General features: G+C 47.3%; 1 protein-coding gene across 2 annotated transcripts in view; it reads left to right on the top strand.

The window, feature by feature from the left end:
• TDRD9 (tudor domain containing 9) overlaps positions 1–12,634 on the top strand; it is a 331,496-nt gene that overhangs the window by 165,743 nt on the left and 153,119 nt on the right. For both annotated transcript variants that reach the window (XM_088455276.1, XM_088455275.1), the window contains exons 16-19: positions 10,308–10,470; positions 10,541–10,604; positions 10,786–10,849; positions 10,926–10,970. In XM_088455276.1, coding sequence (XP_088311402.1) covers positions 10,308–10,470; positions 10,541–10,604; positions 10,786–10,849; positions 10,926–10,970 — 336 coding nt within the window. The remainder of the gene's footprint in view (positions 1–10,307; positions 10,471–10,540; positions 10,605–10,785; positions 10,850–10,925; positions 10,971–12,634) is intronic.

The following is a 12,634-nucleotide window of genomic DNA, read 5'->3' as shown; positions in this document are numbered from 1 at the left end:
CTCCTTTTCTTCGAGGTCCGTGGGGTCCACAGGACACCCACCCTAACGCACCTAGTGTTAATGGGTAGTTTTGTTGTATCACTTAAGTGTTTCCCTCGTTGTGAGAGAATGTCTAGAGAACATATGTCCTTCCTTCTTACCTCATTTTTTGCCTTCTCTTGGTGGGCTTTGTGACAAACTGACGCCCTGTGACCAGGGGCGGGGTATATGGGGGAGGACCTAGTGCATCCTGGGAGCTGAGAGCTTGGATTAACTGTTTGGTGCCTGGATGAATCCATAAACCCCAATGTGATGGCTATGGACCCCGAAGAAAAGGAGTTAACAAAGGTATGTCATACCATAACTCTATATTTTTCCTTCCTCAATCTGGAGCCCGCACCATCCCAATGCTCTCTTCATTCCCCTGCTCCAAATCAATCTCTCCTCAATGCTACAGCAACCCTGATCATCTCATTCACGTCTCTCCTATGTCTTCTGGATGCCAGATCGGTCTGTAACAAACTGGTCCCCACCCATGATAATTTCATCTTCAAATCTCATTTCCTAGGCATCACAGTATTTTTGATTTCCCCTTCAGACACCACTTCTTCCACTGAAATCTCTTGGTGGATAGTGTGGTGGGGTAGAGATGCTTCTATCCCTCTTCTGCTCCTTCCAACGCATACCCTCCGAACTGTCCCTTTCATTCTGTTTTTGTGAGGTTCATGCTATTCGCCTTTTGAAAACCTGTTCACCTTAGAGTAGCTGTCATTTCTCATCCCCCCTGGCCCTATCTCCATATTCCTTTGCAATTTTGCTTTTGGCTTTTCCACTTCCTTCAGACATCTCCTCCCTCATTTTTAGGCAACTTCAATGTCTCTATTAATGTCCCTACTGACGCTAAACTCCTCTCACATCATTTGGTCTCTCTCAATGGATCTTTTCACCCTCCCATGTAAGTGGACAATTACTTGATCTGGCATTCACCATGATATCGGTCTTAACAAATACCCCATTCTCTCTGAACAAAATCATCTTTCTTTTTACTTCTCCCTCACTCCTTCTCCACCTCGACCTCCCAAGGCTATAATTATTAAGCGTAACCTTGAGGCTGACACTATGCCCTTATCCTCCCTGCTTGACTCACTTCTCTCCCCCATTGTTTCTCTCTGCTGCCCAATGCCACAGGTTTACAAACCTGGTTCTCAAGGCTCCCCAACAGTTCATGTGTTAAAGAGATCCATGGTTGCATTGCCGAGTTGCTGCAACCCGGCATCGCGGGATCGCAGAAATCCAACATGTTGGATTTTGCCGATTTGACTATCTCGATTAAAAAATTATCGCGATCGTCAAATCGCTGACATTTAACATGACAAATGTCTGCGATCCGGCGACGGAACGCAGAACATTGATGGTGGGCGATAGGAAGTTTCCGATGGGCGATCGGAAATTTCTGATCGTATCCCTGCATCGCGACGATGTATGGGCACCTGTGGTCAAGCATGGATATGCTTAAAACCTGGACTAAGTTTGGGAACCGCTGCCCGGGTGCTGGACTATAGATAGACAGTAAAAAGGTTGACAATGTCTAGATAGGTCGACTGGGACAAAAGGTTGAGACACTAAAGGTCGACATGTAAGATGTTTGTCGGGGTCGAAATGTCGACATGAAAATGGTAGACACATGATTTATTTATTTTTTAGGGTTAGGCACTAGAATGGACTGTTGGGGTCAGGCACCTACTCCGATGGTTAGGGTTAGGCACCAGGCGGGTGGGTTAGGGTTAGGCACCAAGGGGAGGGTTTGGGTGAGGATTAAAGCCAAAAAAAGCATGTCAACCATTTTTGTGTATACCATTTTAATGTCGACCTTCTAACCATGTCGACCATTTGTCCCTGCCGGCCTTTTGTCCCTGTCGACCTGTTGACTGTCTAACATCTGCTGTCTATCTAGACCTTGTCTACCTTTTTTATTGTCTGTTAGTCCACACCCCCGCTGCCCTATGCAATGTCTCCCTTACTTGTACCCTAGATTTCATTGTTCCGGCTATCGCCACCTTTCGCCGATCCACTCCTCAACCATAACAAATGCATCAGATAACGGCAAGTGTGTTCAAGAACTGCTGACCGACAGTAGAGGAAATCACGCTCCTCTGCCGACTTCCTCAATTTTATATTTCTACTTCAGGGTCCATAGGGTATCCACAGGATACCTTGGGGGTATAGGTGATGACGTCAGTCTTCAGGCACCACAGAGTTAAAGTTTTCAGCCTCCCAGGATGCATCTGGGTCCCTCTCCTATACCCCGCCCCCGGGCCAAGGCATCTCAGTTTCGTCGGTGCCTGGCCGGAGTCGGAGGCACTGTGCAGAGGGGGGCTATGAAGAGCCCCTGAAGTTTCTTTTAAAGGCAGCGCTGGCTGCACATCTGGGAGTACAGCATGGACAGTCAGTACTGACGTCCATGCCGTCTCCCCTACACCCCGCCGGTACCAGAACGCCGGTACTGATCCGGGGATGCTGGTAGACATCTGGGGTCACGGCTAGCGGTGTCCCCAGATGTTTTGGACCATGGCCGGATCCAAGGGGATGCAGGTAAGCAGCGGGGTCCCGCGGTGGGTCCCTGCTGGTCACATGGTCCTGAGTCCCCAGGCAGGGGGCTCCCTGGGGACTGGCTGCAGCGTGGAGCCAGGCGACCAACCTGCGCTTCCACTACCCCCTGGGACAGCGGGCCGCTTCTGAGCGGCATGCGCTGCGGCGTCCCAGGGGTTAAATGCATGCCAGGGGAGCGCGCTTTCCCTGTCTCACAGCCGGCGCCTCCCCTGCTGCACACAGCCTCTCTGCTCTGCCTGATTGGCCACAGTGTGTCAGCTGTCCTCCCCAGGCCGGCCTCCTTCATCTTCTGCTCCTCGGTGGCCATCTTTAAAGCATGGTGAACACTGCTGGAAGCCTGTGAGCGGTGGCATTGCGGTCTGGGTCCCCCAGCATACCTCTCCTCTGTTTGTCACAGGTCAGTGTATGCAGCGCTGAGTCCTACCAGCCTGAGGGTCTGAGTAGTTGAGAATCAGCGCTAATAGTGCAGGGATTTGTTTCTTCTGCATTGTATGTGACTGAACTGCTAGCCTGCTGTCTGTACTTTCACTTTCTACTGTCAGCTTTATTACTGTCCCTGATCTTGCTCTGCTCAAAGCCCTTGCGGTGCGCGGTGTGCAGGGTGTTATTCACACTATACCAATACGTATAGGTGTGAGTGTCACATACTTACCATCATGTCTAAGACTGATTTTCCTCTCCAGCTCATGTGTACTAAATGTAAGGTACCAATAGCGGAGGGAGAGGGTAACGCGGAGGGGTTATGCCCCCAGTGCCTGGCACTGTCACGGCCGATTATGGTCACGGTCCCGGTACAGGAACCTCCCTGGGCTTGTTTCGCTAAGGCGCTTACAACCCTTGTGGGCCAGCTAGCTCCGCCACCTGCGTTTACCCAGACGGGTTTGTCCCAGCAGTCAGTGGTGTCGTCACCCATGCGGGAGTTCCCGAGACAATTGATGGTACCCCACAGTCTCCCTGTCCCTTCCCAGGTTTCTCCGGAGCCTGCGTGGGTTAATACTCTTAACTACATCGGTTCAGCATTTGTCCGATGTTTTACAGGGGGAGTCTGTGTTGCGGCCTCATAACGGCCGGTGGCGTCTTTATCTGCTCCTTATGGGGATGACGATGAGACGTCAGATCATGGGGAGATTCTGGATCTATCTGACCAAGAACCTCTCCGTACCAAAGAGCCGGACGCTAAGTCCAAGGTGTATATCCCTGGTCTTATTCGAGCGGTCCGCTCGGCTTTAGTTATTGAGGATATTGATCCTTTGGTGGCCACATTCATATATGCCTTTTTAAGGATATTAAGGGTGAGGCTACGGTGTTCCCTCTTTCTGATCAATTAGTGGATCATTTAGAGGAGGCGTGGAAAAATCCAGGTAAACGGTTCAGCCCCAGAGACGCTTAGCCGTGGCTTATCCGTTTGCGGTCAATTATTTTTCTAAGCGGGAATCCCCTACGCAAGTGGATTCACATGTCACACGCCTAGTCAAAAGTGCCACATTGCCTATGCCTTCGATGTCATCCTTGAAGGATGTCACTGACCGCAAGGTGGAGATCTGCCTCAAAGCCGTTTATTCCCTTGCAGGGAAGCATCCAGACCGGCTCTGGCCGTGTGTTGGGTAGCCAGAGCTATGGAGCGCTGGGCGGATAATTTGGAGGCGTCTTTGGACTCTGACTGTTCGGCTGAACAGACCGAGTTGGTGGGCAATCTCCGAGACTCGGCCACTTACATTAATGAAGCGGCCTTAGATATTTGTATGCTCACCTCTAGGATCTCCTCTGCAGCCGTGGCTGCTCGTCGCACCTTATGGTTGCGTTCTTGGAAAGCGGACGCGGATTCCAAAAAGGGATTAGAAGGTCTGGACAGGTACTATTTGGTCCAGATCTGGACAAAATTGTAGTTACGTTGGCAGCAGCAAAATCTGCATGTCTTCTGTCTGCTACGATTCTTTCTAGTGCTGGTGGGTCGTCCTTTTGGCCTCACAGGGCCCAAGGTAGGCCTAAAGTACAGTCCTGTCCACGGCAGGCTGGGGCCAAGAAATTGTCCAAGTCCAAGAATCAGGTCTGGAGTACCAGATGTCCGGCTCCTAGGTCAGATAACAAACCTGCGGCCTGACGGTCCAGGCCTCCTTTTGGGGGACCCCAAAGTGGGGGGCGCCTGCTTCAGTTCGCCCGGTGCTGGTCGCAGTGCATGTTCCAATTTCCCAGAGGGGCCTGGGTTTCTATTCCATTCTATTTTTGGTGCAGAAACCCAATGGGTCTTACCGTTCAATACTAAACCTAAAGGCCCTCAGCAAGTCCTTGAGGGTGCCTCTGTTTCGGATGGAGACCCTGCGGTCCATTATTCTGGGGACTACATGGTGTCATTGGACATCCAGGACGCTTACCTGCATGTCCCTATTTTTTTGCGCCATCAGCAGTTCCTCAGATTGGCAATCTGCAACGAGCATTTCCAGTTCCGGGCACTGCCTTTTGGCCTGGTGACTGCTCCACGGGTATTCACCAAGGTCATGGCGGCTCTCCTGCGGACGCAGGGAGTCCGACTGTTGCCTTATCTGGACGACCTCCTGTTGATAGCGGGGTCTCCAGAGTTTCTTTTACACCATCTGGATCTGACGATTGCGGTACTGCAACGTCACGGCTGGTTGACAAACTGGCAGAGGTCCACTTTCACCCCGTCTCAGAGGATCCTGCACCTCGGGGCCTTATTGGACTCCAGGCAGCAGTGGATCTTTGTGACGGAGGAAAAGATCCTTGCTTTGTAGTTGAGGGTGCGCAGTTGTCTGCAGTGTCGTCGAGTGTCGACACACTTGGCAAAGAGATTATTGGGCTCAATGGTGTCGGTATTCGACATGGTGGAGTACGCCTAATTTCACTCCAAACCTCTGCTGCTATTGATCCGGTCCAGATGGAATGGATTGCCTCAGTGTCTCAAGTCCCAGACGATGGGGCTCACTCCGGATGTTCGCCTGTCTCTAACCTGGTGTTTGCAGACGCCCGTTCTGGGTGGCGAACTGGGTCCTGTTAACAACGGACGCCAGTCTCCGGTGCTGGGGAGCTGTCACGGGTCCACACTTGTTTCAGGGCAGGTGGACTCGGGCGGTAGCGGATCTTCCAATAAACATTCTGGAGCTCCATGCGGTGTCAAGAGCTCTCCAGCGGGCACAGCCGGTTCTCCAGGGTCACCCTGTGCAGGTCCCGTCGGACAACGCCACCACGGTGGCCTATTTAAACCAGCAAGGAGGAACCGGGAGAGTGGTCTTTATACCAGGACGTCTTTCGGAGTCTGGTGGACAAGTGGGGTCTTCCAGAGATAGACCTCATGGCGTCCTGGCACAACATCAAGTTGCCGGTGTACGGGTCTCGAACATGAGACGAAAAGGCGTCTCTGGTGTATGCCCTGTCCGTCTAGTAGATGTTCCAGTTTGCCTACCTTTTCCCTCCGTTTTCCCTTCTTCCGCGGGTATTACGGAAATTCAAATCAAGAAGGAGGTACGCTACTGTTGATAGCTTCCGAGTGGCCCAGACGGCACTGGTTCTCCGACCTCCAGAGTCTGTCAGTAGACGTTCCTCTGAGGTTACCATTACGACCGAATCTGCTGTCATAGGGTCCTTGTCTTCACCCGGACCTGACTCGGTGTGGCTGTTGAAACGGTCATGCTAAGGTCCAGAGGGTTTTTCTAGCTCCGTGGTGCAAACCATACTAAGAGCTTGTAAACCTTCCTCGGCAAGAATCTACCATCGTGTGTGGCATACTTTCTTCCGGTGATGTAGACCTAGAGGTTATTCCCTTAGGGAGTTCCGCCTGTCTAGGGTGTTGGCTTTCCTACAGGCTGGACTGGATCATGGGCTTCGCCTGGCTTCTCTGAAAGTGCAGGTGTCTGCCCTGTCAGTCTGGTTTCATCGTAGGATTGCTGCGCTCTCTGATGTGCACACCTTTATGCGAGGTGTTCTTCGCATTCAGCCACCTTTTGTTCCACCGGTGGTGCCTTGGAATTGGGCTGTGGTCCTGAGAGTTCTCTAGGGACCGCCGTTTGAACCACTGGACTCAGTGGACTTTAAATGGCTTACAGCTGAAACCATATTCCTTCTGGCCATTGCCTCGGCCAGACGGATGTCGGATTTAGGGGTTCTCTCTTGTAGACCCCCTTTTCTGAATTTTCATAGGAATAGGGCGGTGCTTCGCACTCGTCCGGGATTCCTTCCCGAAGTGGTATCCAGTTTTCACATCAATGAAGAAATTGTTGTGCCGGCTTTCAATTCACCTGGACTTTCAGTGGGTGACGCCACTTGGGATGTTGTGCGGGCATTGAGAATTTATGTTGATCGCACTTCTTCTTTTAGGAAGTCAGACGCCTTGTTTGTCCTCTATGGCTTCCGTAAAAAGGGTTGGCCTGCTTCAAAGTAGACTTTGGCAGGCTGGATTCGTATGGCAATTTCAGAAGCTTATCTTCATGAAGGTCTTCCAGTTCCCTCCTTGGTGAGGGCTCATTCCACTAGGTCTGTGGGTCCTTCGTTTGCAGCTAGACGTGGTGCCTCTGCAGTTCAGATCTGCAAGGCTGCTACGTAGTCTTCTGTCCATACCTTTGTGAGGTATTACGCTTTTGACATCTTTGCCTCTCAGGATGCTTCCTTCGGGCGGCGGATTCTCCTCTCAGCACAGGAGCGTCCCCACCCTTAAAGGATACTGCTTTGGGACATCCCCAAGGTATCCTGTGGATACCCTATGGACCCTGAAGTAGAAAATATGAGATATGGTAAGAACTTACCCTTGTTATCTCTATTTCTACGAAGTCCATAGGGTTCCACAGGACTCCCGCCCTGTCGCACCTGTACTGCAGATGGGCTTTATTCTGGTCACCGTTTTTTCCGTCTCCCTATGGTGAGAATGTGATTCTTGTGAGTGTCCAGATTTTTTTCTTCTCTCTCTTTCTTCTCCTCCTCCGGCCTATGGCTTGTGACGTAACTGAGATGCCTTGGCCCGGGGGCGGGGTATAGGAGAGGGACCGAGATGCATCCTGGGAGGCTGAAAACTTTAACTCTGTGGTGCCTGAAGACTGACGTCATCACCTATACCCCCAAGGTATCCTGTGGAACCCTATGGACTTCGTAGAAATAGAGATAACAAGGGTAAGTTCTTACCATATCTCATATTTTATACACTCAACAGATATTGATACCCTTTCCCTCTCTAAAAAGTCTTATTTAATCACTTGCCTGACTTGGTCGCGACTATGCGTTATCTGATGGTCACAAAAGATGAGACCTGTCAGCAACGCACTGTGAGCAGCCGCCACTAACAAAGGTATCTCCTGGCCCCTCTGCATCCCCAGTGACTGCCGTGCTGCAGATCACACCCCTCTCTTCCCTCTGTCTGCCTCTCCCCTTTAGAATGTAAGCTCTCATGTGCTTTTCCTTCAGTCATTTATGCCATCATCACCTCTTCACTGCCAACAACCGCACCAAAACTTTCGGATCAACCATCCTCTGCATATCTGTGTCGCATGACTGCTGCAGCAAAGTTTATAATCCTTGTCCATGTTCTGCTATGTTTTGTACTGTTAGTTATCTATTCATTATTTTGTTAAAACTTTTTCTGTTATACTTTGTATGGCACTGTAGACCCCTTGTGGTGCCATATAAACAAAATGGAGAGGAGTAATAACTTCAAATGTTTCAGCCATGTTCGTCTTGGAAGCGCCTAAGACACTTGGGCTGATTAAATTTATCTACCAAATCTCTAAATTAGTACATAAGAGACTGATGGTGTACAAAAATCTAGTTGCAGCAAGTCATCTTTACTGTCAAACGTGGAAATCATTTTTGACCAGGATCATTCTGCAGTCAATCCTCCTATTGCTCATCTGTCCAGGACAAGTGCCTTTTCTGTACCTTGTTCTGGTTCCCTTAAGGATAGTTTTGACAGCCAGCTGAAAGCAGCCTTAAGAAACAACTTTTCAGCTGTGGGAGCTTTTCCTCAGCCCATTCTTGTATCTGCTTGGGTAAATAAAGCAGTTGAGAGATGGGTAGATTTCTTAGAAGACTGTCTCCATCAGGTAACCCTCGATTTAAAGTATTCCCTTTAGTGGAACTCATTTGAGAATTTGCAACCGGCATAGGAGAAGCAGCTATAGATGAAAGATTGATCGGTGCTAAAATCTCTGTGTATTCTGTGGAGGCAAGGCTTGCACTCTGGCTACAACCATGACATGCAGACTCTGAATCTATCGGACTCTGGAAGCTTTACCCTTTTGTTGGAGATGTTCTTTTTGGTCCAGAGATCATTGTGTTTTCTACAGATGAAAAAAGCATTTCTCTCCTCTTCAACACCAGAGTCAAATGGCCCTTCTTTATGGTTCTTTTGCAAGCTGGGTAAGCCCAGAGGTCTTTCAGCATCTAATGGTCTGTAATTTTCTTCCAGTTGTGGAAATTCTAGAAGAATACCACCCTGGACAAGCCACCGTCCAGCTTCTTGACCTTCATATCAAGTCTGCAGCACGACACGGTTTGTCTCTCACCCAGAAGCTTCACTGGTGGTAGCCTGTCTACTTCGATTCAGAGAAGTGGCATAACACTTCCGATGTCTGGCTGTTGCCACTTGTTTCAAGAGGGTATCTTATAGTCTTTGGTCCCTAGCCTTGTAATTTTTTCACTATAGTTCTTACCGAAAACTAGCAAAACAAGGTTATGGGGGTACTCTAAGAAGGGATTAAGTGTTTTTGGGATTGCAGGTGGTTTTGAGGGAGGAATTTCACTTTTATTAAAACTACACTTTACATAAATCAAAAGATGCTTGCACCCATTTTCAGGTACCCCAATTTTGACAGGACTATGTATTTTCTCCAAAAAATACTGCTTTATGCCATTCTTCACCACTTGTGCAAAGATGCTAATTAGAGACAATTGTACCAACTTAAGTACCCCAAACAGTTTGATTACTACTAATCTGACATCTTTCCCTGATTCTGACATCACTTTTCGCCTGTTCTGACTTTGCGTGCTGCTGTTTTCGCATCTTTTAAAATCTAATAGGGCGAATTCTAGGTACGCGCATGATAAGTTTCCGTGGCTAAATACCCCATGTAGGCGAAAAAGTCAGGTATGCGAAACTTTATCGCATACCCGAAACTAATTTAATACGGCCCTTAGACTCTAAACCCAGCATACTCAGTGGAGCCAGGTTTTAATGGCCATCAGCTGTATCTATTTAAAAAAAAAAATGTATATCGTGTTTTTTTTTATACAGTTAATCTGGTTCTTTTATGTAGAACTTTACAGCTAACCAGCTCAATATTTTCATGCAGATGGTTCAGCCATATTAAACGTGACACATTCTTTCCTGGCACCTCGCATGCCCGAATAAACTTAATCATGTTCTTCTCCCAAGTTTTAACAACCTCTTTGTCTCAATTTGTTTTTTATTCTATTTATCAGTGGGTATCCAAAACATAATGTGATATTTAATTACTGCTGTTAAAAAGTAGGTACAGCCTTTTGCTCATTAACAGACTTATTTTGGTGCAACCTTTCCATGGATGCTGCGAAGTGTAGGGGTTGAATTTTCAATGGAATGTAATTCTCTAAGCTAAATTCTTAACTCTGGAAACACTGTAGCATTCTTGTTGCCATTATGCCTTTTGTAGAAGACACGATCAACCGTTTCTAAATCATGACAGTGTGGTCGTACCTGCAGTGTGCGTAATGTTGATATGCATGGCATGTTCTTCTCGCAGGTAGGTGCTCTTGCAGTGAATAGGAAACAGGAGGATAATCCATACGATGGGGAGCTCACATTTTTGGGAAGAGTTCTCGCGCAGTTACCTCTTGACTTACAGCTTGGAAAACTCATTGTTCTTGGACATGTCTTTGGCTGTCTGGATGAATGTCTTATTATTGGTAAGTGTTATGGTCTGTATATTAAGATGCCTTTTATCTACCATTAAATCTACTTTTTATTCTTGCACAGCTGCAGCACTGTCACTCAGGAACTTTTTTGCAATGCCCTTCAGACAGCACCTTGATGGATACAGGTACACTTTTTTTTACCTCTGTTTTTGTAGTGGTTGGTTTCTTTGTGTTTTTTTTTTTTTTCTTCTTTTTTTTCTTGTAATTATTCTTTGTACATAAATGCTTTTACCTGTATTTTAATGTAACTGATCTTTGATCATGTTGGCATGTTTTGCTAATGTAATTTCTACTTTTGTTTTGTAGGAGCAAGCTTAGTTATGCTGGTTACAGTAGAAGTGACTGCATCGCACTTGTTGATGCCTTCAGGGTACACTTAACGTTATATATTTAATTGGATATTGTGCTTGTACTGTAAAATCCTAATTATGTTTCTTTCTTTGTAGTTTTGGCAGGAGTGCAAGGAGCGAGGTGATCTTAGATTTCCTAAGGTGTGTTAACAAAGGACTTGAAGAGTTTACTAGACACCTCTTTAATGTTTATTATCGTGATTGGTCAGTTAACGTTTATTTAACTTGGGTTCCCCCTAATTGTGCATACATGTATGCTACACAAATGCTGTGATAAGTATACACAAAATACTTAGTTTCTCTTTTAATGAGGGACTCTGGGGTATGATAGGTGGCATAAGGGACATGGGCTTTTTAAAAATAACCGCTTTAGCTAGGGCTCCTTGCCTTCTTTATCCTGATTTCCGATAAGACCCCCGTTTTTAGTAAATGCCCAGAGGAGCCATGTGGTTTTGCAGCTGCCTAGTTTTTATTTTTTATTTTTTGCAAATTGGTATTTGAGGCAGGTAGTTTATAGAATTTTCAGGGCACCGGCCTTTTTCCAACAAGGGAGTCTTCTGGGAGGGGGAGGTGTGGAGACTGCCATCTGGGAGGGGGGCGCACTGTCATCACAAACGGATGCTGGAATTCCTATGTCCCCCAGGTCTGGGGACTTCAATTTGCACACTGGAGGACCTGGTGTTCAAGTAAATGGTTTCCCATTCCATAGAGAACAGGAATCAGAATTGTCATCGCTGATTAAGGAATCGATAGTCTTTGTCTTAGCCGCCACTTTTTAATACCCAGTGGTGAGAAGTCGTGGTGCTCGTGTTCATTACGCTGAGTGTGAGCCTCAGGGATGCTACTTATTACAGCTATTCCCTCATCTTAGCTCTCCTTTAGTGGTGTGAGCTCCCAGATTGGCGGTTGCTCCTAGTACAATTTTCCAGTTTAGGATGCCCACCAAAGATTCCTACCCCTAGAGAGGCAGCTATTTTAGGAGTGCGCAGATGGTGTTGCATTGAAGTGCCTCTCATTATAGGCTAAAGCGGCTTGTGGCTCCTCTCCCTCTATATACCTTGTACATATTTGGCTGAGTATACATCTTAGAGATGAATACATTTCCTAACAATCTATCATTACCTTTTTAGTATACTGCTGTTGTCTGAACAGATTTTTTTTCACTGTATCAACAGTGCCTTGCAAAAGTATTCTTCCCCCCCTTTGCATTTTTCATGTTTTGTTGCCTCGCAACCTGGAATTAAAATGGATTGTTTGAAGGTGTGCATCATTTCATTCACAGAACATGCCTACAACTGTGAAGTTATGTTTTTGTTTTAATATTGTGAATCAAACAACATTTAGGACAACATAACAGAAAACTTCAGCGTGCATAACTATTCACCCCCCCCCCCCCCCTAAAGTCAGTACTTTGTCGAGCCACCTTTTGTGGCAATTACAGCTGCAAGTCGCTTTGGATAAGTCTCTATGAGCTTGTCACATCTTGCCCCTGGGATTTTTGCCCATTCCTCAAGGCAAAACTGCTCCAGCTCCTTCATGTTGGATGGTTTCCGCTTGTGAACAGCAATCTTCAAGTCTGACCACAGATTCTCAATTGGATTGAGATCTGGGCTTGGACTAGGCCATTCCAACACATTTTAATATTTCCCCTTAAACCACTCGAGCACACTTTAGCAGCATGCTTCTTGTCATTGTCCTGTTGGAAGGTGAACCTCCGTCCCAGTCTCAAATCACAGGCAGACTGAAACAGGTTTTGCTCAAGAATATCCCTGTATTTAGCACCATCCATTGTTCCCTCGATTCAA

This window comes from Taudactylus pleione, unplaced genomic scaffold, assembly GCF_031769625.1.
Source record: "Taudactylus pleione unplaced genomic scaffold, aTauple2 ptg000652l, whole genome shotgun sequence".
NCBI lineage: Eukaryota > Metazoa > Chordata > Amphibia > Anura > Myobatrachidae > Taudactylus > Taudactylus pleione.
The sequence above is the reverse complement of the archived record's forward strand: the minus strand, read 5'-3'. Positions and strand labels throughout refer to the sequence as shown.